General features: G+C 46.0%; 1 protein-coding gene across 12 annotated transcripts in view; it reads right to left on the bottom strand.

The window, feature by feature from the left end:
- Window positions 1-25,477, bottom strand: part of ptprma (protein tyrosine phosphatase receptor type Ma) — a 299,714-nt gene that overhangs the window by 22,315 nt on the left and 251,922 nt on the right. For all 12 annotated transcript variants that reach the window (XM_045710832.1, XM_045710833.1, XM_045710834.1 and 9 more), the window contains 5 exons: window positions 21,689-21,776; window positions 20,482-20,558; window positions 13,402-13,438; window positions 5,300-5,397; window positions 901-1,017 (listed from right to left, as the gene is read on the bottom strand). In XM_045710832.1, the coding sequence (XP_045566788.1) occupies window positions 901-1,017; window positions 5,300-5,397; window positions 13,402-13,438; window positions 20,482-20,558; window positions 21,689-21,776 (417 nt within the window). The remainder of the gene's footprint in view (window positions 1-900; window positions 1,018-5,299; window positions 5,398-13,401; window positions 13,439-20,481; window positions 20,559-21,688; window positions 21,777-25,477) is intronic.

Here is a 25,477-nt window from a genome sequence, read left to right as displayed (position 1 = left end):
ACGGGGCACTCTGTTCACAACGTTGATATCAGCAAACCGCTCGCCCACACGACGCCATACATCTGCCCAGTACAACTGAAACCGGGATTCATCTGTGAAGCGCACACTTCTCCAGTGTGCTAGTGGCCATCAAAGGTGAGAATTTGACCACTGAAGTCGGTTACGACGCCAAACTGCAGTCGGGTCAATATCCTGGTGAGGACGAGGTGCACGCAGATGAGCTTCCCTGAGACGGTTTCTGACAGTATGTGCAGGAATTCTTCGGTTGTGCAGACACACAGTTTCATCAGTTGTCCGGTTGGCTGGTCTCAGACGATCCCGCAGATGAAGAAGCCGGATGTGGAGGTCCTGGGCTGGCGTGGTTATATGTGGTCTGCGGTTGAGAGGCCGTTTGGACATACTGCCAAATTCTCGAAAACAATGTTTATGGTAGAGAAATGAACATTCAATTATCTGGCAACAGCTCTGGTGGACATTCCTGCTGTCAGCATGTCAATTGCACGCTCCCTCAAAACTTGAGACATCTGTGGCATTGTGTTGTGTGACAAAACTAACCTTTTCAGAGTGGTATTTTATTGTTCTCAGCACAAGATGCACCTGTGTAATGATCATGCTGTTTAATCAGCTTCTTGATATGCCACACCTTTCAGGTGGATGGATTATCTTGGCAAAGGAGAAATGCTCAGTAACAGGGATGTAAACAAATTTGTGCAGAAAATGCTAGAGATATTAGCTTTTTATGCATATAGAACATTTCTGGGATCTTTTATTTCAGCTCATGAAACATGGACCAACACTTTACATGTTGCTTTATATATAATACATACAATGGAAAACAATACACGACAATACAATGCAATTAATAACTTCCAATATCATGATCACTTGGAGTGTCCGTACCTTTTCCACGGCGAAGGTCCTGATGACGTACTCTGACAGCAGCTGGGTCTCGATGAGGGTCACCTTCATGTCCCTGTAGATCTCAGTGTCGTCAGGCCAGTACTTACAGCACTTCACCTGAGGGGACAGAGAGGACACAGGGTGTAATGGGATGACCTGACCGCAGTTTAGTTGCTTGTCAACAACCTCCGTCCACAGCATGCACACACACACCTTGAAATATCTTTTCTGTTTGTTCAAGGTGAAAACCTGAGACATTTTTGCCTAGTTTGGAACTTAATGTACTTCCTTCTGTGTGGTGAGTTTGGAAGCGTTGGGATGAGAATGTGTGCATGTTACTGAAGGTAGTCTATTGTGTAAGGTGTTGTTTGACAACAGTTCATTTGTGAGTTAACTCAAAAAGTTTTTTTTCCATTAAAGTTCCGTAAATATAATTCTGCTCTCTTAGTGAATTGTGATGAAAAAGCGTTGTTGCCACGAGGAGTAATGTTGACATTACAGGTTCACCTCAATCACAAAACACACAGACAGACCACTCCTTTAACATCACAACCACTACAGTCCAGCTTGACCACTATCATACACAACTTTACCATCACCTAAAACTGGGCATCAACCATCCAACAGTGTGACGTATGAATCCCAATGGACAAGACGAAAGGTCCGAGAAGGTCATGTCAGCTTGTGAAATTGTTGTGTCTGAAATGGCACACTATTTCCTGTATAGCGCACTACTTTGGCACCCTAAAGTGCCATTTGAGACGCAGCCAGTGAGTGACATCTTGGTGCTGTCCCATATAGCGACAGGCAGGTGGCCCTCCTCTTTGTTAGAGCAGATGCTCAATGTCCCAGCTCTAATTACCCATACTGCACCACTGGGCTCTTTCCTCATTAAGAGGTTGTGAACCCTGGGGTCACCAGAAGTCACACAGCGCAGATTCTATGATGATACCACCTCACTTATCTGGCCCCTTCCCCACAGTAAGAGGTGTAAAAGCATATAGGCCTATTTCTTACACAGTGGAAATTACTTCCCTAATTTGGCAATTGAACAATCAATGAAATTCAACAAAAGTTTGAGCCTCTTCTTCACAGTCTCTGTTTTAGTTTTTTCAGTCTTGGATTTTCTGACGGTATCCTCTTCTTTCTCCCGCTCTCTCTCTGCTCCCTCCCTCCGTCCTCTTCTCTGTCACTCACACCAGCCTTATCTTCTCTCCGGGTCATCCTTATCTTCCTCTCAATTTCTCCATCCGTCTGTCCTCTTTTCCCTCCCTACCGCCCTCCTCTTCCTCCACCCTTGCTCTCCCCTCCCCTGCTGTCTCCTTTGTGATAGTGTAATTAGGGGGGGGGAATCTAATTGGTGATATAATTGTGTTTTAATGGCCACGTACATTATTCTCCCGCAGCTCCGCCTTAGTCACGCTAGCTGTCAGCACTGGAAGCAATTATAGTTGCTTCTCTGGAGAGGACCGGAAAACATTGTTTAACTGCGATAGGAATATCATTTAAGAAAACAGAGATTCCTATCTGTCTTCTGTGACAATGTTGATACTGGAGAGACCTTTATAGAATAATAATATGAGTGTTTCCAAGAGGTAGAGTTTCCCTGGTGGCTTCCTTGGTATAAACAAAGACACAGCTATACCTTATCAAAGTATTTAGTATTCAACTGGTCATAATGAGCAAATCGTCAATTAGTAGCAGCGGTCTGACTGTAACAGAAATAACTGGAAATGATTTGATATTGAGATAAAAACAGTTGCATTGGACCTTTCAGTAAGAATATAAAGAGATGTTAGAGAGACCCTACTTCCATTCACACATTAGTGAGTTACTCTTGCATGTAAACGGTATGATGGAAGAACCATTGTGACAAACCATTTCGTGGTTTGATTTGATAATCTGTCGAGCATTTTTTATTTCTATTGAACCTTTATTTAACTAGGCAAGTCAGTTAAGAACACATTTTTATTTACAATGACGGCCTACCCTGGCCAAACCCTATCCCGGATGACGCTGGGCCAATTGTGCGCCGTCCAATCACAGCTGGTTGAGATATAGCCTGGAATCGAACCAGGGTCTGTAGTGACGCCTCTAGCACTGAGATGCAGTGCCTTAGACCACTGCGCCACCCGGGAGCATGATCGATTGTAATACATGGTTTATGATGGTGTACTGTAATTCTGTATGTCTTTACAGTACTGGGCCACTCAGTTGCATGTAGTTGATACATTTCTACATTCAGATCTTGGAAGCCATTTTCTAAAGTAGGTTGCATGAATATGCTTCCTTATGCCCTCATCTCCTACTAGGTCCTGTTTCCTGATATAGCCTTTAAGAGGAATCTCAATGTTGTTGGAGACGATTTTAAGATGATCCCATAAGGTTTCTATTCAAGGACTCATAACTAGTAGCCTAAAGAATTTCAGATCTTTGTGTCCATGTTCTTTCCTTCTTCTGGGAAGCCCAGACAAGAGCTCATCAACTTTTTGGGCGACCCGACCAAATTCATATAGTAATTTGAGTTATTGATCTTTCATTGTCATTGAAAGCAAGTCTAAGAAGCTGTAAATATGTTCTACGTGCACTATTTCTATGCTTCATGTTCTTAAGTTTAGTTTTTGCATCTTTTACTTTCGGTTTTGTACACTAGCTTCAAACAGCTGAAAATTCAATATTTTTGGTTATGAAAAATATATTTCACAGCGGTTTAGATGGCACAATAATTCTCTACATAATGACTGCTTGTTTTGTCACAAACTGAAATTAGGCGAGCTATTAGAATTTTACCAAGCAGGAAATGGTAAAGCAATTTCTGCATTGTGGATCTTTAAAGAATGCCAATCTAGGAGAGCTATCTGGAACAACTAGTTTTCGTATATGTACCACCACAGAGACTTATATGGCTTTGTCAAACTAGTGCCACTTCCATTCTCTCTGGTGTTGTGTGCCACACTGGGTAAGCATGTAAGGACAGCAGGCGACGGTTCGAAGAGGAACCTGGATTAAGTACATGATCCGTGAAAGGAAGAGAGGTTTAACAATACAAAGCACTCCTACTGGTCACAGAGTGTAACATAAATACACTCAGACAAAATAAAACATTGGGAGGATGATTTGCGCTAATACGATTAGCTATCTATCTGAATCTTACTAGGTACCTCAACACCATCTGACAGGATAAATAAAGTATACAGGGTGACTGTGGAGGTGACTGCAGCTTCAGCCCTGATCATCAGTGAAAGGAAGTTGGGTATCCAGTGACACTATCATAAACAGTATGGAGCTCAAGTCAAGACGCTCCAGATCCTCCAGCCTCTCAGATCCCCCTGATACTTCAGCTAGCTTATCCCTGAAGAGCATCCTATAGATGACGTCTCGGCAGAAATATCCTATTAATCTCAACCGTGTCTGACAGCTACGATGAAGACGATCAGCCAGCGATATGCTTTGGGTGGCTGCCTGCGTCTCTCACTAACACATTATCTGGGTTAGTGTTATTCTCCACGTCTAGTTGTGCCTTGTGCTCCCTCCACCTGCGGTCCTGAAGGGAAGTAGAAACAGGAGAGAGGCTAGATTGAAAACAAATAAAACTGCTTGGCATGAACGCGAAAAGCGCCAGAAGCCTGGGAGAAGGGATTTCCCAGAGTTCATCAGTGGTGAAGCGGCCTAGCAGACAATGGCTGTGGAGTGAGTGGTTTTTATTATTATGGTGGAAAAGAATGCCGCTGTGCCTCCCTGCATGCCGACCCTGGCCTGCCTGCAGCCCACTGAAGGGGCCTGGAGAGTGGAGACTCAACAGGGGGCAAGATGGGACAGCCAGGGCTGAGTGGTTAAAACAATAGCACCAGGTGGTGGGAGGATTCACCCGCTTGGCTAGCGCTTTGTGGCCGTGCATCACTCGGTTCCCTTTTGTTGATTTGATATGGTGCCAGCGGGAGTTGGGGCCCTTCCTTAAATGAGCCACTGACAGGTTAGGCATGCCCTCTCTGTCGTTGTGTGTATGAGTGTGTGCGTGAGAGTGTGTATGATTGTGTGTGTGTGTGCGTGCGTGTGTATTGTTATGGGTTTGACCACTTCAGAGAGCTTATTCGACTAACCGGTCAGATCACTCTCTGATCACACCTCTCAAGGCTTTAACCAATGGTTGATTGGCTTGAACAAGGTCTGTACCCACACGGGACATTACACCCAAGTAGATTGGCATTGTCTAGCGTTGCTTTCCAGAAAACACTCAAATGTTGGGCCCCTGGTTTCTGTATGCCAGGCCTGGAAAATGTCCACGTTTTAGTTTACTTTATTTATTTATTGGCTGAATCAATAAAATGTACCAGAATTGAGTTGGTCTTTAGTGTGTGTAGTGTGTGAGTGTGTGTGTCCGGGGTCTCGTGGTACTCACCCTGCCCACCTCCACCAGGTTGGTCACCATGACGATGGTTGCCGTGTTCTCATGCCACACCATCCTCCAGAAATCGTAGACTGTCTCTTGCATGGGCCCTGGGGAGAGAGCGAGCGAGCGAGGGAGAGAGAAAGAGAAAGGAGAGAAAGGGTGTGAGTGTGTGTATGCGAAGCTCTTTGTGACCATACGGACATCATGTTATGAATGACACCAACACATGATTTTCCAATATAAAAGTGTGTGTATTGTCCAAATATTGTCAGGTCCTCTACTCATACCAGGTTATTCTCATACTAACTCAATGCTCATCACATCCTTGTTAGCGTTTTTCACATTTGTCGATTACTTGCTTGTTTTCTGAGCAAAGAAAAGCGCACAGGTTCAGCTGGTTAACACCTTGTTTTTCCCAGTTGAACTTTATCAACACAGGACACTGGGGCTGTGTGCCTGTACATTCTGATCACTGTTGACAGGGCAATCAGCTAATGCCTGGATCTAAGTCAACACACACGCGGTGAATGACAAGAAGCTTTACGCCAGGCAGGGGGACAGAAATCTGTGCACACACTCTCAATTAACTCCTACACACTTTAATGTGGGCCGTGTTTAAGATTGCACCGAGCAATAAAGGATCCCTGGAAGGAATTAAGAATTACTAATTTAATTAATTCAAATTAGCATTGTTTTTTAATCAACTGGCAAATGCAAAAAAATACTTTGGACGAGCTAATTAGCTCATGCAAATCCGTGTGTGTGTCCTCGAGAGCTGCGATGTGTGTACCGTCAGCCACGGCAAATTGCTTCCAACAGCTAAAACATACACATGCGCGAGCACGCGCACACACACACACACACACGCGCGTACACACACGAAGCTCCCTGCAGATGCTCCATATTCATGCTCACACAAACAGCCGCATTACCAAACACTGGTGTCGCATTTTAAAATGCTTGAGAATTCGCCGGATGACATTTCCAGGTGCCTTTACCTCTAGTGCGAGCGAGTCGGTTTTCTCATTATCGATGCCAGGCCACATGCTCTCCTGGTATTCATAACCATCTCTCCATGGAACAAGAGCCTATACACTCCCTGTTCTCCCCTGGCCCCCTTCACTCCTCCTAACAGCAACCATCACCAGTCTAGGCTTTTCTTTCTAAATTAAAGGCAGATTCAGTTCAATCAGAACAGTGTGTGTCTCACAGTTACTCATCCACCCAGGGATAGGAAGGATTTTTTCTCTGGAGGAAGTGATGGTGTTATGTAGATGATATGAAAAAAGCACTGCACTCGGGATGAATGGAGGTTTGATCTCCCAACTATTTCCTTCTAAGAGCTCTATACAAGTACCTCCCCCCTTCCCTTCCTCCCTCCTTTCCCCTCCTTATGAACACACTTTGTGAACCTGTGAGACATTTGCCAACTAAACCAGTCATCTGTGTTGACACAGCGTTAACAGTGGGTATGTACAACTGTGTAGAGAAAGAAAGTCTCGGCGGAGGAGAGGCGCGAAGCGCGGCTGGTGTCGTCGTCTGGGAGAAGAAAAAGTGACATGACGCATCATCGTTGAGCAGCTGCGGTAAATGGCCTAGCGCGGCAGAGGGTAAAGCCAAGTCATGCAACTCCAATTAGTTGTGGAGAAGAGATTCTCCCATGGTGCACTGGGGGAATAGGACAAGGAAGTAGGAGAAAAAAGATAAACAAAAGCTTCACAGACGGCTGGAGTGGACAGGCTGTCAAAGGAGAGGCTGTGTTGTCGTAATGCTTTTCATCCTGGCACCCCGCCAGCCACAGATACAGACTTCTTCAGGAGGGAAGGAGACTAGGCTATTTCTTTGCACCTTTTTCCCCCTAGAAAGAGAAACATGCCAGCCAGCCAGTGATTGTGTGAGGACCGAGTTAATAAAGAAAGGTTGTATGTATTTTAATAAATTATATTGTATTAAAAATGCTATACAGACCTTTAGCCTCTGGGGGTGCTCTTGAGACAAAACAGGTGAACGGACAAAATGCACCTCCCCACACCCATGAGTAAAAACATACACTGAGTGTACAAAACATTAGGAACCCCTTCCTAATATTGAGTTGCACCACCTTTTGCCCTCAAAAAAGCCTCAATTTGTAAGGGCATGGACTCTGTGTCGAAAGTGTCAATGTGTCGAAAGCGTTCCACAGGGATACTGGCCCATGTTGACTCCAGTGATTCTCACAGTTGTGTCAAGTTGGCTGAATGTCCTTTGGGTGGTGGACCATTCTTGATAGACACGGGAAACTGTTGAGTGTGAAAAACCCAGCAGCGTTGGAGTTCTTGACACATTCCAACCGGTGTGCCTGGCACCTACCAACATACCCCGTTCAAAGGCACTTCAAAGCTTTGTCTTGTCCATTCACCCTCTCAATGGCACTCCTACACAATCCATGTCTTAATTGTTTCAAGGCTTAAAAATCCTTCTTTAACATGTCTCCTCTGCTTCATCTACACTGATTGAAGTGGATTTAACAAGGGATCATATATTTCACCTGGATTCACCTGGTCAGTCTATGTCATGGAACGAGCCGGTGTTCTTAATGTTTTGTGCACTCAGTGTATATTGTTTGGGATCCCATGCTGAATGTCCGTGACTGACAAGCGCCCGATTGGCCTGAAGCACATCTGCCTTTGATCTGTGCAAGATCTCTGCTTGTTACAATTTTCCTCTCTCGCCACAACCACACAAAAAATTGAATTCTCTTTGAAAGCTGCCCTCTAATTGCAAACGCTGACATAACATTGAAAAAAACTAAACATGGAGAGTCCGCTGACAATTCTGTCTGAGGCTGGTGTGCTCTATTATATTCTCTCCAAAACAATGTATAGTATGACTGTGTAAAGTAAATATTGTCCAGTCTCTTCATAAAATAGGATAGAGGTCAACCCTCTCCTAGTCTCATTCACAGCCCGGCACTCTCTCTGTTGGTAGCAATTCGCCCAGACCCACTAGACTGTCTACTAGGTCATTATGCAGCTCCCAGACCCACTAGACCACTAGACTGTCTACTAGGTCATTATGCAGCTCCCAGACCCACTAGACTGTCAACTAGGTCATTATGCTGCTCCCAGACCCACTAGACTGTCTACTAGGTCATTATGCAGCTCCCAGACCCACTAGACCACCAGACTGTCTACTAGGTCATTATGCAGCTCCAAGACCACCAGACTGTCTACTAGGTCATTATGCAGCTCCAAGACCACCAGACTGTCTACTAGGTCATTATGCAGCTCCCAGACCCACTAGACCACCAGACTGTCTACAAGGTCATTATGCAGCTCTCAGACCACCAGACTGTCTACTAGGTCATTATGCAGCTCCCAGACCCACTAGACCACCAGACTGTCTACTAGGTCATTATGCAGCTCCCAGACCACCAGACTGTCTACTAGGTCATTATGCAGCTCCCAGACCACCAGACTGTCCACTAGGTCATTATGCAGCTCCCAGACCACCAGACTGTCTACTAGGTCATTATGCAGCTCCCAGGCCACCAGACTGTCTACTAGGTCATTATGCAGCTCCCAGACCCACTAGACCACCAGACTGTCTACTAGGTCATTATGAAGCTCCCAGACCACCAGACTGTCTACTAGGTCATTATGTAGCTCCCAGACCACCAGACTGTCAACTAGGTCATTATGCAGCTCCCAGACCCACTAGACCACTAGACTGTCTACTAGGTCATTATGAAGCTCCCAGACCACCAGACTGTCCACTAGGTCATTATGCAGCTCCCAGACCCACTAGACCACCAGACTGTCTACTAGGTCATTATGCAGCTCCCAGACCCACTAGACCACCAGACTGTCTACTAGGTCATTATGCAGCTCCCAGACCCACTAGACCACCAGACTGTCTACTACGTCATTATGCAGCTCCCAGACCACCAGACTGTCTACTACGTCATTATGCAGCTCCCAGGCCACCAGACTGTCTACTAGGTCATTATGCAGCTCCCAGACCACCAGACTGTCTACTAGGTCATTATGCAGCTCCCAGACCACCAGACTGTCTACTAGGTCATTATGCAGCTCCCAGACCACCAGACTGTCCACTAGGTCATTATGCAGCTCCCAGACCACCAGACTGTCCACTAGGTCATTATGCAGCTCCCAGACCCACTAGACCACCAGACTGTCCACTAGGTCATTATGCAGCTCCCAGACCACCAGACTGTCTACTAGGTCATTATGCAGCTCCCAGGCCACCAGACTGTCTACTAGGTCATTATGCAGCTCCCAGACCCACTAGACCACCAGACTGTCTACTAGGTCATTATGTACCTCCCAGACCACCAGACTGTCTACTAGGTCATTATGCAGCTCCCAGACCCACTAAACCACCAGATTGTCTACTAGGTCATTATGCAGCTCCCAGACCCACTAAACCACCAGATTGTCTACTAGGTCATTATGCAGCTCCCAGACCCACTCGACCACCAGACTGTCTACTAGGTCATTATGCAGCTCCCAGACCCACTAGACCACCAGACTGTCCACTAGGTCAGTATGCAGCTCCCAGACCACCAGACTGTCTACTAGGTCATTATGCAGCTCCCAGGCCCACTAGACCACCAGACTGTCTACTAGGTCATTATGCAGCTCCCAGGCCACCAGACTGTCTACTAGGTCATTATGCAGCTCCCAGACCACCAGACTGTCTACTAGGTCATTATGCAGCTCCCAGACCCACTAGACCACCAGACTGTCCACTAGGTCATTATGCAGCTCCCAGACCACCAGACTGTCCACTAGGTCATTATGCAGCTCCCAGACCACCAGACTGTCCACTAGGTCATTATGCAGCTCCAATGCAACCACCAGACTGTCTACTAGGTCATTATGCAGCTCCCAGACCCACTAGACCACCAGACTGTCTACTACGTCATTATGCAGCTCCCAAACCACCAGAATGTCTACTAGGTCATTCTGCAGCTCCCAGACCCACTAGACCACCAGACTGTCTACTACGTCATTATGCAGCTCCCAAACCACCAGACTGTCTACTAGGTCATTATGCAGCTCCCAGACCCACTAGACCACCAGACTGTCTACTAGGTCATTATGCAGCTCCCAGACCCACTAGACCACCAGACTGTCTACTAGGTCATTATGCAGCTCCCAGACCACCAGACTGTCTACTAGGTCATTATGCAGCTCCCAGACCACCAGACTATCTACTAGGTCATTATGCAGCTCCCAGACCCACTAGACCACCAGACTGTCTACTAGCTCATTATGCAGCTCCCAGACCCACTAGACCACCAGACTGTCTACTAGGTCATTATGCAGCTCCCAGGCCCACTAGACTGTCTACTAGGTCATTATGCAGCTCCCAGACCCACTAGACCACCAGACTGTCAACTAGGTCATTATGCAGCTCCCAGACCCACTAGACCACCAGACTGTCTACTAGGTCATTATGCAGCTCCCAGACCCACTAGACCACCAGACTGTCTACTAGGTCATTATGAAGCTCCCAGACCACCAGACTGTCTACTACGTCATTATGCAGCTCCCAGACCACCAGACTGTCTACTAGGTCATTATGCAGCTCCCAGACCACCAGACTGTCCACTAGGTCATTATGCAGCTCCCAGACCCACTAGACCACCAGACTGTCTACTAGGTCATTATGCAGCTCCCAGACCACCAGACTGTCTACTAGGTCATTATGCAGCTCCCAGACCACCAGACTGTCTACTAGGTCATTATGCAGCTCCCAGACCACCAGACTGTCTACTAGGTCATTATGCAGCTCCCAGACCCACTAGACCACCAGACTGTCTACTAGGTCATTATGCAGCTCCCAGACCACCAGACTGTCTACTAGGTCATTATGCAGCTCCCAGACCACCAGACTGTCTACTAGGTCATTATGCAGCTCCCAGACCACCAGACTGTCTACTAGGTCATTATGCAGCTCCCACACCCACTAGACCACCAGACTGTCTACTAGGTCATTATGAAGCTCCCAGACCACCAGACTGTCTACTAGGTCATTATGCAGCTCCCAGACCACCAGATGGTCTACTAGGTCATTATGCAGCTCCCAGACCACCAGACTGTCTACTAGGTCATTATGCAGCTCCCAGACCACCAGACTGTCTACTAGGTCATTATGCAGCTCCCAGACCCACTAGACCACCAGACTGTCTACTAGGTCATTATGCAGCTCCCAGACCACCAGACTGTCAACTAGGTCATTATGCAGCTCCCAGACCCACTAGACCACCAGACTGTCTACTAGGTCATTATGCAGCTCCCAGACCCACTAGACTGTCAACTAGGTCATTATGCAGCTCCCAGACCCACTAGACTGTCCACTAGGTCATTATGCAGCTCCCAGACCACCAGACTGTCTACTAGGTCATTATGCAGCTCCCAGACCACCAGACTGTCTACTAGGTCATTATGCAGCTCCCAGACCCACTAGACCACCAGACTGTCTACTAGGTCATTATGCAGCTCCCAGACCACCAGACTGTCTACTAGGTCATTATGCAGCTCCCAGACCCACTAGACCACCAGACTGTCTACTAGGTCATTATGCAGCTCCCAGACCACCAGACTGTCTACTAGGTCATTATGCAGCTCCCAGACCACCAGACTGTCTACTAGGTCATTATGAAGCTCCCAGACCACCAGACTGTCTACTAGGTCATTATGCAGCTCCCAGACCACCAGACGGTCTACTAGGTCATTATGCAGCTCCCAGACCACCAGACTGTCTACTAGGTCATTATGCAGCTCCCAGACCACCAGACTGTCTACTAGGTCATTATGCAGCTCCCAGACCCACTAGACCACCAGACTGTCTACTAGGTCATTATGCAGCTCCCAGACCACCAGACTGTCTACTAGGTCATTATGCAGCTCCCAGACCACCAGACTGTCTACTAGGTCATTATGCAGCTCCCAGACCACCAGACTGTCTACTAGGTCATTATGCAGCTCCCAGACCCACTAGACCACCAGACAGTCTACTAGGTCATTATGCAGCTCCCAGACCACCAGACTGTCTACTAGGTCATTATGCAGCTCCCAGACCACCAGACTGTCCACTAGGTCATTATGCAGCTCCCAGACCACCAGACTGTCTACTAGGTCATTATGCAGCTCCCAGACCACCAGACTGTCTACTAGGTCATTATGCAGCTCCCAGACCCACTAGACCACCAGACAGTCTACTAGGTCATTATGCAGCTCCCAGACCACCAGACTGTCTACTAGGTCATTATGCAGCTCCCAGACCACCAGACTGTCCACTAGGTCATTATGCAGCTCCCAGACCACCAGACTGTCTACTAGGTCATTATGCAGCTCCCAGACCCACTAGACCACCAGACTGTCTACTAGGTCATTATGCAGCTCCCAGACCACCAGACTGTCTACTAGGTCATTATGCAGCTCCCAGACCCACTAGACCACCAGACTGTCTACTAGGTCATTATGCAGCTCCCAGACCACCAGACTGTCTACTAGGTCATTATGCAGCTCCCAGACCCACTAGACCACCAGACTGTCCACTAGGTCTGACTGTGCTGGATTGGCTGCCTATACTCGGAGGGAGCGTGGAATGGAATTACCTTTGCGCGGCTGGCCGAGAAAACATTGCCTCCAAGAACTCAACAACAATTAATTATCAAATCAGAGCTCACAGTGGGCTTGTGGGAAAAGCGTATGCCTGCCGGATTAATGCAGTAATACAACACACACGTTTAGACACGCATGTGCATGTACACACACCGCGCCAGTACACATGACCTTATCCACTTATTTATTACTGCAATTCTCACCCCTCCCCTTTTGCTCACACAACTGTTTAATTGTTCTAAGACGCTACTTCAGCACAACACGGCTTGGACAGGCTGGAGGGAATAAAGGAGGGGGGGGTTGGTTAGAGAGCGAGAGAGAGGGGAGTCCCACAGCTTTTTACAGATCTCTTGTATATCTCTGTTGACAGCTCTGGTGAGGCTGTCATACTGAACAGCAGACTGAAGACTTGCAGATCCAACAACAATACTGAGATATTCAGACAAGATCAAGTTTGTCGTGTGTTCCTGTCCTTACCTTGGGTAGCAATGTAGTGATTTGGCCTGTGGTAGCCCTGAAATCCGAAAGAGAGGGCGAGAAAGAGAAACAAATTAACATTTTCAGCACACAGATGTCAGTATTGAACAAACAAAAGAATACAGTACAATGGGCATATTTGTTTACTTGAGTCAAGAAGCGAAACATGCTGCGGTGAAAACATATTTCAAAACATATTTTTTCTTAAATTACTAAATAATTCAAACCAAGTAGAAAGAAAAGGTTTATTTTGCTTCCGTTTGAAAATACGTGCAAAAGCTTGTCTTCTAAGATAATGACAACAACATGACAGCAACCACTCTAACATCCCGTCAGCAGAACTTCTCTTTCTCCAAGAATTCCTGCGGTCGGTTCACTTAAAGTGCACTGACAGCATATTTTCTGGATAATACAGTCTGTGGATTGTGAACACGCACACGGCTGCGTTATTCTTCTGCTGTGTGGCTCTTATCTTCGGAATAGGCTCAATCTCAGAGGGATTACTCTAATCCCCTCAAATTTCATTTGTCGAGCATCTTGTATCCTAGCGAGGCCCACTGTACACGGTGGGAAGCTAAATGTTGGCGTAAAGAGCCGTTCCCACCCGCCACAAAGTCTGACCTATTGTCTTCATCTTGTCCAGCTCTTATCCACGCCATATTCCCTTTACCTCAACTGTAATTAACATGGAATATAATTGGACTGAATCAAACAGGGACACCTCATCCCTCTACTCTGATATGCTGGGCTCTCTGTCTTACTGGGCTCTGATAGGCTGGGCTCCCTGAGACTTGTTTATCCTCTTGCTCTACATACTATCGAGGAGTTCCCACCGTGGGAGCACACGTGGCGATGAATATCAACTATGGCTATAGAGTTAGTTAGCGAGAGGCTATTAGGAGAAGGGTTCATTGGCTGGTCACGTATTCTATGTGATCATCATGTTGGAAGAAAGGTTTAGACTTCTGTTCTGACCTTCTTCTGAAATTCCACTTAATTGGGACCTGTTAGGTCTGTGCCTGGGAGATGAGCAGCACTCACACAGATGCTGCAGAGTTCACTGACCGAATGCACCACACACACAGCCAACTGCTATGGTTGTTGTCATGCCAATGACCAAAGGAGTTGATGAGACAGCACTACAGAAACAGGCTAGAGAAACACTGGGAGGGAGCAGAAACCCAGACAGACAGTCTGCAAGGAAAGGAGAGGGCAGGTGCAGCGGAGGGAGGTAGTGTACAGATGTCTTCATGTCCGTGTCACCACGAGTCCTCTGGGGTCAAGCTGTAATTAGCTACATTAGGTAACCTTGCAGAGCAGTAAGACGCGGAATGCTAATTCAACACATACGACTGGACACACGAGTGTGCTGCCAAACACGCGCACACGTACGCACACACAAACACAGTCAAAATGTATTCATGGAATGTTTTAATGAGTACTGTAAGGTTGATGCTTATGATTCTCTGTGAGAGGAACATTGCATTATCAAAGGAGGCTGCTTGCATCAAGATAACAATTCCTCGTTTTGAAACGCAAAACGTCTATTAAGTTAATGGGCAAATTCTCACCTCTCATATAATATCCTTCAGAATCACCTTGTTGCTATCAAGAACTATGCAAACAGTGAAACAAAGCCAGATTAAACCATATCCACTTAGAGTGCTGTCTAACGCGTACCAATTCCGGTCTTGACAACGAGAGCCGACGCTTTCATAATTATCTTTTTATCAGTCTCTGAGCACCTGAACACAATGTCTCTGACATGAAGACGCCATGTGGGCGTGTGGAAATTATTTACAGGCCCTTTAATTTCGAGAGATAGCGACTTGTTCCACCTACGCTGCAAATTTACACTAATTTACACAGGCCTTTGAAGAGGAGAGAGCTAAGTGTGCTAATGTGGCTAATGACATGTGAAAGCAAAGCTCGGCGTGGAGGTAGAGGGGGAGATGAGGAGTGAGATGAGGAGTGAGGCGAGGAGGAGACAAGGGAGGTAAGTATACGCAGGGGGCGGTTGGTTGGCGTGGGTGGCACCATGCCAGCTGGTTGATGGGAGAGGAAAATAACTGGCTATTGCTGTCAACAGCAATAGCCAGAAGGGTAAACAAGGAGTGGGCTTCTAGTGGTGAACGGTCACCCGGGAAACTAATGGCAAACTAATGGCCCTACAGTATGTACTGGACGTGGACAGACTGTGTCCAGAACATAGAGTTGGACAGTGTTCTAGTTCTAATTCCATAGTCCGGACTGGATATACAGGACACATGGCGGTCAAAGGCAGCTCTGTTCACGCCACAGCATAGATGGACATTTGGCTCACATTTGTGATGAATGTGTGTGTGTGCGTGCATGTGAGAGACAGTCGTGGAAATCTCCAGAGTGTGTCACTGACTATCTCTTCTTTCTTCTCTCGTTATCTCTGCTGTGTCTCTCACGTTCAACAAAAAAGATGACTCCATTTTGTTTTACTTCTACATAAATCAGAAAATGTAATTTTGATAAACGTTTCCCCCAAAGAACTTTGAAGGAAACACCTTTGGGTAGAATAGGCTTGAAATCTATGTTGTACAATCAGCTTCCACACAACAGCCACTTGCATGGCCACCGCATAGTTCACAATCACAGTTTGTACAGAAGCTTATCGTTTTTGGACACAATGACAGATTCATTGAAGTATCACAAAGGCTTTTTCTCAATTTCACACACCCGGCGTGATAGCGGCAGGGGGACCGCTGACCTGTGGCACAAGCAGGGCTTGTGGTGTGTGTGTGTGTTTTACCGGGACCCTGCTGTTTGTTTCTGTTTGACAGTCCATGACCCAAAGTGTGGACTCTTTACATCTGAGGCTCAAAACAAATAGAAGGCAAACTTGCTGACGGGCCATTTGGATCAATGCCCCATCTCTCTCGCTCTCAAAAATATAAAACGCAACATGCAACAATTTCAAAGATTTTACTGAGTTACAGTTCATATATAAGGAAATCAGTCAAATTAAATAAATGCATTAGGCTCTAATCTCTGGACTTCACATGAATAGGAATACAGACATGCATCTGTTGGTCACAGATACCTCAAAATAAAAGGTAGGGGCGTGGATCAGAAAACCAGTCAATATCTGGTGTGACCACTATTTGCTTCATGCAGTGCGACGCAACTCCTTCGCATAGAGTTGATCAGGCTGTTGATTGTGGCCTGTTGAATCCCAGTCCTCTTCAATGGCTGTGCAAAGGTGCTGGATATTGTCAGGAACTGGAACACGCTGTCTTACATGTCGATCCAGAGCATTCCTAACATGCTCAATGGGTGACATGTCTGTTGAGTATGCAGGCCATGGAAGAACTGGGACCTTTTCACCTTCCAGGAATTGTGTACAGATCCTTGCGACATCTTGAAACATGAGGTGATGGTGGCAGATGAATGGCACGACAATGCAATTGTGTTTGCAGTCTGTAGCGTATACCTGCCCATGCCATAACCCTACCACCACCATGGGGCACTCTGTTCACAACATTGGCATCAGCAAACCGCTTGCCCACACAACATCACACACGGTCTGCCATCTGCCCGGTACAGTTGAAACCAGCATTCATCCGTGAAGAGCGCACTTCTCCAGCGTGCCAGTGGCTATCGAAGGTGAGCATTTGCCCACTGAAGTCGGTTACGACGCTGAACTGCAGTCAAGTCAAGACCCTGGTGAGGAAAACGAGCACGCAGATGAGCTTCCCTGAGACAATTTGTGCAAAAATTATATGGCTGTGCAAACCCACAGTTTCATCAGCTGTCCATGTGGCTAGTCCAAAACGATTCCGCAGGTGAAGAAGCCGGATATGGAGGTCCTGGGCTGGCGTGGTTACATGTGGTCTGCGGTTGTGAGGCTGGTTGGACATACTGCCAAATTCTCCAAAAACTAAGTTGAGTCGGCTTATGGTAGAGAAATGAACATTAAGTTATCTGGCAACACCTCCGGTGGAAATTCCTGCAGTCAGAACGCCAATTTTACGCTCCCTCAAAACTTGAGACATCTGTGGCATTGTGTTGTGTGACAAACTGGCCCATTTTAGAGTGGCCTTTTATTGCCCCCAGCACCTGTCTAATGATTATGCTGCTTAATCCGCTTTTTGAAATGCAAAAGAGAAATGCTCACTTACAGTGATGTAAACAAAATTGAGCAAAAAATTTGAGAAATAAGCTTTTTGTGCGTATGGAACATTTCTGGGATCTTTTATTTTAAATCATGAAATATGGGACCAACACTTTACATGTTGTGTTTATAGTTTTTTTTCAATGAAATTGGGGTCTGAAATTATTCAGACTCCTTGACTTTTCACTTATTTGTTACGTTACAGCCTTATTCTAAAATGGATTAAAGTTTTTTCATCATCAATCTACACACAATACCCCATAATGACAGAGCGAAAACAGGTTATTGGACATTTTTGCAAATGCCTAAAAATAAAAAACAGGAATACCTTATTTACATAAGTATTCAGACGCTTCGCTATGAGACTTCGAAATTGAACTCAGGAGCATCCTGTTTCCATTGATCATCCTTGAGATGGTTCTACAACTTGATTGGAATCCACCTGTGGTAAATTCAATTGATTGGACATGATTTGGAAAGGCACACACCTGTCTATATAAGGTCCCACAGTTGACAGTGTATGTCAGAGCAAAAACAAAGCCATGATTTCGAAGGAATTCTCCGAGGAGCTCAGAGACAGTATTGTGTAGAGGCACAGACCTGGGGAAGGGTACCAAACTATTTCTGCTGAATTGAAGGTCCCCAAGAACACAGTGGCCTAATTCATTCTTAAATGGAATAAGTGTGGAACCATCAAGACTCTTCGTAGAGCTGGCTGCCCGGCCAAACTGAGCAAATAGGGGAGAAGGGCCTTGGTCAGGGAGGTTACCAAGAACCCGATGGTCACTCTGACAAAGCTCCAGAATTAATCTGTGGAGATGGGAGAATCTTCCAGAAGGACAACCAACTCTGCAGCACTCCACCAAATCAGGCCTTTATGGTAGAGTGGCCAAACGGAAGCCACTCTTCAGTAAAAGGCACATAAAGGACTCTAACCATGAGAAACAAGAATGTCTGGTCTGATGAAACCAAGATTGAACCCTTTGGCCTGAATGCCAAGCATCACGTCTGGAGGAAACCTGGCACCATCCCTATGGTGAAGCATGGTGGTAGCAGCATCATGCTGTAGGGATGTTTTTCAGCAGCAGGGACTGGGAGACTAGTCAGAATTGAGGGAAAGATGAACAAAGCAGAGAGATCCTTGATGAAAACCGTCTCCAGAGGACTTCAGACTGGGGCGAAGGTTCACCTTCCAACAAGACAACGACCCTAAGCACACAGCCAAGACAATGCAGGAGTGGCTTCGGGACAAGTCTCAATGTCCTTAAGTGGCCCAGCCCGAGCCTGGACTTGAACCTGATCGAACATCTCTGGAGAGACCTGAAAATAGCTGTCCAGCGATGTTCCCATTCCAACCTGACAGAGCTTGAGAGGATCTGCAGAGAAGAATGGGAGAAACTCCCCAAATACAGTTGTGTCAAACTTGTAGCGTCATACCCAAGAAGACTCAAGGCTGTAATTGCTGCCATAGGTGCTTCAACAAAGTACTGAGTAAAGGTTCTGAATACTTATGTTAATGTATCCGTTTTTTTTAATACATTTGCTAAAAATTCTAAAAAACAGTTTTTGCTTTGTTACTATGGGGTATTGTGCGTAGATTGATGAGGGGAAAAAATTATATCACCCATTTTAGAACAAGGCTGTAACGTAACAAAATATGGAAAAAGTCAAGGGGTCTGAATAATTTCCCGAATGCACTCCATCACTCTCCTTCTTGGTCAAATAGCCCTTACACAGCCTGGGTCATTGTCCTGTTAAAAAACAAATGATAGTCCCACTTAGCGCAAACCAGATGAGATGGCGTATCGCTGCAGAATGTTGTGGTAGCCATGCTGGTTAAGTGTGCTTTGAATTCTAAATAAATCACCGACAGTGTCACCAGCAAAGCACCATCACACCGCCTCCTCCATGCTTCACGGTGGGAACCACACATGCGGAGATCATCCTTTCACCTGCTCTGCGTCTCACAAAGATACGGCGGTTGGAACCAAAAAGCTCAAATTGGGACTCATCAGACCAAAGGACAGATTTCCACCGGTCTAATGTCCATTGCTCATGTTTCTTTGCCCAAGCAAGTCTCTTCTTTTTATTGGTGTCCTTTAGTAGTGGTTTCTTTGCAACAATTCAACCATGAATGTCTGATTCACACAGTCTCCCCTGAACAGTTGATGTTGAGATGTGTCTGTTACTTGAACTCTGTGAAGCATTTTTTTTTTTTTGCATTTATCTGCAATTTCTGAGGCTGGTAACTCTAATGAACTTATCCTCTGCTGCAGAGGTAACTCTGGGTCTTCCTTTCCTGTGGCGGTCCTCGTGAGAGCCAGTTTCATCATAGCGCTTGATGGTTTTTGTGCACTTGAAGAAACTTTCAAAGTTCTCTTTCCTTACTTGAGCTGTTCTTGCCATAATACAGACTTGGTCTTTTACTAAATAGGGCTATCTTCTGTATACCACCCGTACCTTGTCACAACACAACTGATTTGCTCAAACACATTAAGGCACACAACTTTTAACAAGGCACACCTTGAATTGAATTGCATTCCAGGTGAAGCTGGTTGAGAGAATGCCAAGAGTGTTCAATGCTGTAATCAAGGCAAAGGGTGGCTACTTTGAAGAATCTCAAATATAAAATATATTTTGATTTGTTTAACAGTTTTTTGGTTACTACATGATTCCATATGTGTTATTTCATAGCTTTGATGTCTTCACTATTATTCTACAATGTAGAAAACAGTAAAAATAAAGAAAAATCCAAGAATGAATAGGTGTGTCTAAACTTCTGAATGGTGTGCGGGAAGAGGAGGAGAGCGGGGTAGGAGGATTGTGGGTTTAAGCAGGAGCCTGATCATCATCTCATTCCATCTGAGAGCTATGCGCGTGCACAGACACACGCTGGCTGACCTTTATGTCTAAGCCCAGGCTGGTGTTGTACTTACATCCACGTAATTTGCATTAATGTAATCGGAGCTCTGCTCTCCCTCGATAGCCTGCAGCCGGACGCGGGAGTGATCATCTGGATAAAGATAGGACAGAGAGAAAGAAAAAACAAGAGAGAGGATGAGAAAACAAGGCCCCATTAGTAATATTGATGAGACAGAGAGGAAAACACTGGTCGGCTATCCCTGTGGAGGAGCGTGTCCACTGAGTTTAAGGTCATCAACTCCTGCACATACTGCAAAACTACTGAGCCACTGTGCTGGTGTCTAACATTTCCCCCTAGAACAAAGCCTTTCCTGGGTTAATAAGTTGATTTAGTCCCTATTCATTTGGATACCAGTCAACAATTATGTGTAAGTGAACTATGCTGTTCATTTGTTCAGTTACAGCTTTCAGTTATGGTTTCATCTTAGTTGTTGTTGGGATTCAAAGTGATGGATCTGGGCACAGTAAGAGCCCGTATCACCAGTTAGGTGCAGAGAATGAGTTTGGGCAGTCAACTACTGTGATGGGTGACTCTACTTAATCAAATTCATCACATGACAGAGCTCTGTTATGAAACAAGTGTCTGTCCATTAGTCATAACGATTCATTATGACTGATAAAGAGGGAGATCAGAGAAGATCGTTCTCCTCTCTCCCATTGCACAGAGGAGATGCTAACGTACTCTGAATGATTTATTCACTAATTATTATAGCCGGCAGGAAACTGTCAGTCCCCCCCAATGTGCCCTGCAGCTCATTGGTTGTCGCGCCATGTGCAGCACTGCGATTGGTCGGTTGCTCATTTGCAGGGACAGGAAGTGTCAGGAATCTTATTTTCATGGAAATAACTGGGGCAGTCACCTCATCTCTGATGGGGTGGGGTGTGTGTGTGTGTATCGGAGTAGGCCGATGGGGAAAAAAGCAATGTGTGAAATGGTTCTGTAGAGAAAGATGGAACCCTAGGCCATGTCAAGGCTCATTTTCATAATTGCCAAGTCAATTAGGAATGCCTGTGTTGTATCCACATGCACATTCAATGTCGTTTGGAACAAGGATCACAGCTTCAAAACACATTTCTCATATGATCCTAACTATATGTTGCTTTACAATAACAGACAATACATCAATGACATTTTTCACAATAATGTTCACAAATCCATATCTAACCATTAGGGGACTGAATGACAACAACAAATACTGGTGACATATCATTTGTACCCACATGCAATGATGTTTCCGTATCGGTTCTTCATCCTGTTTTCGTCTTTCTTGGCAGAGTCCCATGGTGCAGACTGTCCTTCAAAGAAGCTCTGTGGAGAGAAAAAAAGAGAAAGAGAGAGAGATTGTAAATACAACCTATATTTATGTTTATTTATTTTCCCTTTCCTACTTCAACTATTTGCACATCATTACAATACTGTATATAGACATATGACATTTGAAATGTCTTTATTTTTTTGGAACTTTTGTGAGTCTAATGTTTACTGTTCATTAAAAAAAAAATCCCTTTTGTTTATTATCCAATTCACTTGCTTTGGCAATGTAAACATGTGTTTCCCATGCCAATAAAGCCCCTTAAATTGAATTGAAATTGAATTGAGAGAAAGAAAGAAAGAAAGAAAGAAAGAAAGAAAGAAAGAAAGAAAGAAAGAAAGAGAGAAAGAGAGGACATGAAAGGTCCAAAAGGTTAGGAGGTCAGCTCTTTAAATGACAACCCAGCGGCAGATCCTGTCGGGTCAAAAGAGGAGACACATTATTAAAAATAGAGATATATATCCACATCATTATTAGACATGAAAGGAGGCAGGAAAACGGCCTTCTGGGAACCTTTTCAGAAAAGGTGCCCATTACGCTGGTGCTGTAAGCCAATCAGAATCTTCCTCACTGAGGTAGAACACCTGTCCAGTACAAACTGTACCAACATACTCCTCTAAAGGACAAGTTCCCCCGAAAAATAACATGAGATGAAATAGAATAAAAACAACTGCATACAGACACAGACACTGGGCTGATAAAACCCTACTCTGCCCGAGCAGAGCACCTCATGAAAAATGTATCATATTAGTTTTTTGCCATTCTGATCTCGCACCGGGACACGCAATTAGGACCAATTATAAAAATAAACTTCAGCACTGGAGTGGTGCTGGTGAGGCAGCTGCCTGCTGCCTCTTCCCCTGTAAGTTAATGTCTATTCCAGCTGCCTGCTGTCTCTTCCCCTGTAAGTTAATGTCTCCTCCACCTGCCTCTTCCCCCTGTAAGTTAATGTCTCCTCCATCTGCTGCCTCTTCCCCTGTAAGTTAACGTCTCCTCCACCTGCCTCTTCCCCCTGTGAGTTAATGTCTCCTCCACCTGCCTCTTCCCCTGTAAGTTAATGTCTCTCCATCTGCTGCCTCTTCCCCTGTAAGTTAATGTCTCCTCCATCTGCTGCCTCTTCCCCCTGTAAGTTAATGTCTCCTCCATCTGCTGCCTCTTCCCCTGTAAGTTAATGTCTCCTCCATCTGCTGCCTCTTCCCCTGTAAGTTAATGTCTCTCCATCTGCCTCTTCCCCTGTAAGTTAATGTCTCCTCCACCTGCCTCTTCCCCTGTAAGTTAATGTCTCTCCATCTGCTGCCTCTTCCCCTGTAAGTTAATGTCTCCTCCATCTGCTGCCTCTTCCCCTGTAAGTTAATGTCTCCTCCACCTGCCTCTTCCCCTGTAAGTTAATGTCTCCTCCATCTGCTGCCTCTTCCCCTGTAAGTTAATGTCTCCTCCACCTGCCTCTTCCCCTGTAAGTTAATGTCTCCTCCATCTGCTGCCTCTTCCCCTGTAAGTTAATGTCTCCTCCATCTGCCTCTTCCCCTGTAAGTTAATGTCTCTCCATTTGCTGCCTCTTCCCCTGTAAGTTAATGTCTCCTCCATCTGCTGCCTCTTCCCCTGTAAGTTAATGTCTCCTCCACCTGCCTCTTCCCCTGTAAGTTAATGTCTCCTCCACCTGCCTCTTCCCCTGTAAGTTAATGTCTCCTCCATCTGCTGCCTCTTCCCCTGTAAGTTAATGTCTCCTCCATCTGCTGCCTCTTCCCCTGTAAGTTAATGTCTCCTCCATCTGCCTCTTCCCCTGTAAGATAATGTCTCCTCCATCCGCCTCTTCCCCCTGTGAGTTAATGTCTCCTCCACCTGCCTCTTCCCCTGTAAGTTAATGTCTCCTCCATCTGCTGCCTCTTCCCCTGTAAGTTAATGTCTCCTCCAGCTGCCTCTTCCCCCTGTAAGTTAATGTCTCCTCCATCTGCTGCCTCTTCCCCTGTAAGTTAATGTCTCCTCCATCTGCTGCCTCTTCCCCTGTAAGTTAATGTCTCCTCCACCTGCCTCTTCCCCTGTAAGTTAATGTCTCCTCCATCTGCCTCTTCCCCTGTAAGTTAATGTCTCCTCCACCTGCCTCTTCCCCTGTAAGTTAATGTCTCCTCCATCTGCTGCCTCTTCCCCCTGTAAGTTAATGTCTCCTCCATCTGCTGCCTCTTCCCCTGTAAGTTATTGTCTCCTCCACCTGCCTCTTCCCCTGTAAGTTAATGTCTCCTCCATCTGCTCCCTCTTCCCCTGTAAGTTAATGTCTCCTCCATCTGCTGCCTCTTCCCCTGTAAGTTATTGTCTCCTCCACCTGCAAGTTAATGTCTCCTCCACCTGCCTCTTCCCCTGTAAGTTAATGTCTCCTCCAGCTGCTTGCTGCCTCTTCCCCTGTAAGTTAATGTCTCCTCCACCTGCCTCTTCCCCTGTAAGTTAATGTCTCCTCCAGCTGCCTGCTGCCTCTTCCCCCTGTAAGTTAATGTCTCCTCCATCTGCCTCTTCCCCCTGTAAGTTAATGTCTCCTCCAGCTGCCTGCTGCCTCTTCCCCCTGTGAGTTAATGTCTCCTCCAGCTGCCTGCTGCCTCTTCCCCTGTAAGTTATTGTCTCCTCCAGCTGCCTGCTGCCTCTTCCCCCTGTAAGTTAATGTCTCCTCCAGCTGCCTGCTGCCTCTTCCCCCTGTAAGTTAATGTCTCCTCCATCTGCCTCTTCCCCCTGTAAGTTAATGTCTCCTCCAGCTGCCTGCTGCCTCTTCCCCCTGTAAGTTAATGTCTCCTCCAGCTGCCTGCTGCCTCTTCCCCCTGTGAGTTAATGTCTCCTCCAGCTGCCTGCTGCCTCGCCAACGAGTTTCAAGAATGTATAAATAGATCATAATCATGCATTGTTATTTAGCCGTATCCATCCAACGTTCCTTCCGATACCTCTCTCTCAGCCCCATCAGACAACTGATCTGATTAGCTCTGATTGCCTGCAGTGGAGCCTCTTTTGGCCAAGGAAGCCGCTTGCTCCCCCCCATATCTCTCGCTCTCACGCTTGTTCCCCTCAATGATAAAATGACACAGAACTCGTTCAGAGGACAAGAAGCCTTGATCAGTGCTCCAAGTGGATAATGGCAAGCAGCCTGGTCCCCATGGCGAGGAGCCTCACTCTCACTGATGTCGTCGTCGTCCCCCTCCCTGCCCGCCCACACCACCGAGTGCCAGACGTAACGAGAGAAATGGCACTTCCACTCGATATCAAATAACACAATTTAAATTTGTGGTATTTTCTGTGACTGCCTAAGGTGGGAAAATATGCCATTTCTTAACAGTCATCAATGACAGAAATCAGTCTTTGGCAAGGCTTACATGGCTGTTTGAGTAAATGAGGAATGAGGGAGAAATCAGAGAGGAGGAATCAAGTTTTTATTTCCTGAAGACGTCTTTGAACAAGGGAATCAGGTATACACACACTGTGACGTCACCTTGAAACGAGCTTAAAAGACTAGCATTATCACATGACCTTTTACCGGCCACATTGGGTACGGGGAGAAACGTGCCGTCGCAGGCCTTGTAAACCGCCACTACTACTGACACTTTGAAGGGCAGGCCGTATTTTAATGCAGATTGCTTTTTCTCTCTTCGAATGTCTCAGAATTGGATGCAGTAAAGAGACATTAAACACAGTTTAACACATATTGACAACGTTGAGGCACTTA

Source organism: Salmo salar, chromosome ssa29 (genome assembly GCF_905237065.1).
Source record: "Salmo salar chromosome ssa29, Ssal_v3.1, whole genome shotgun sequence".
Classification (NCBI taxonomy): Eukaryota; Metazoa; Chordata; class Actinopteri; order Salmoniformes; family Salmonidae; genus Salmo; species Salmo salar.
This window is presented reverse-complemented; position numbering and strand designations above follow the sequence as displayed.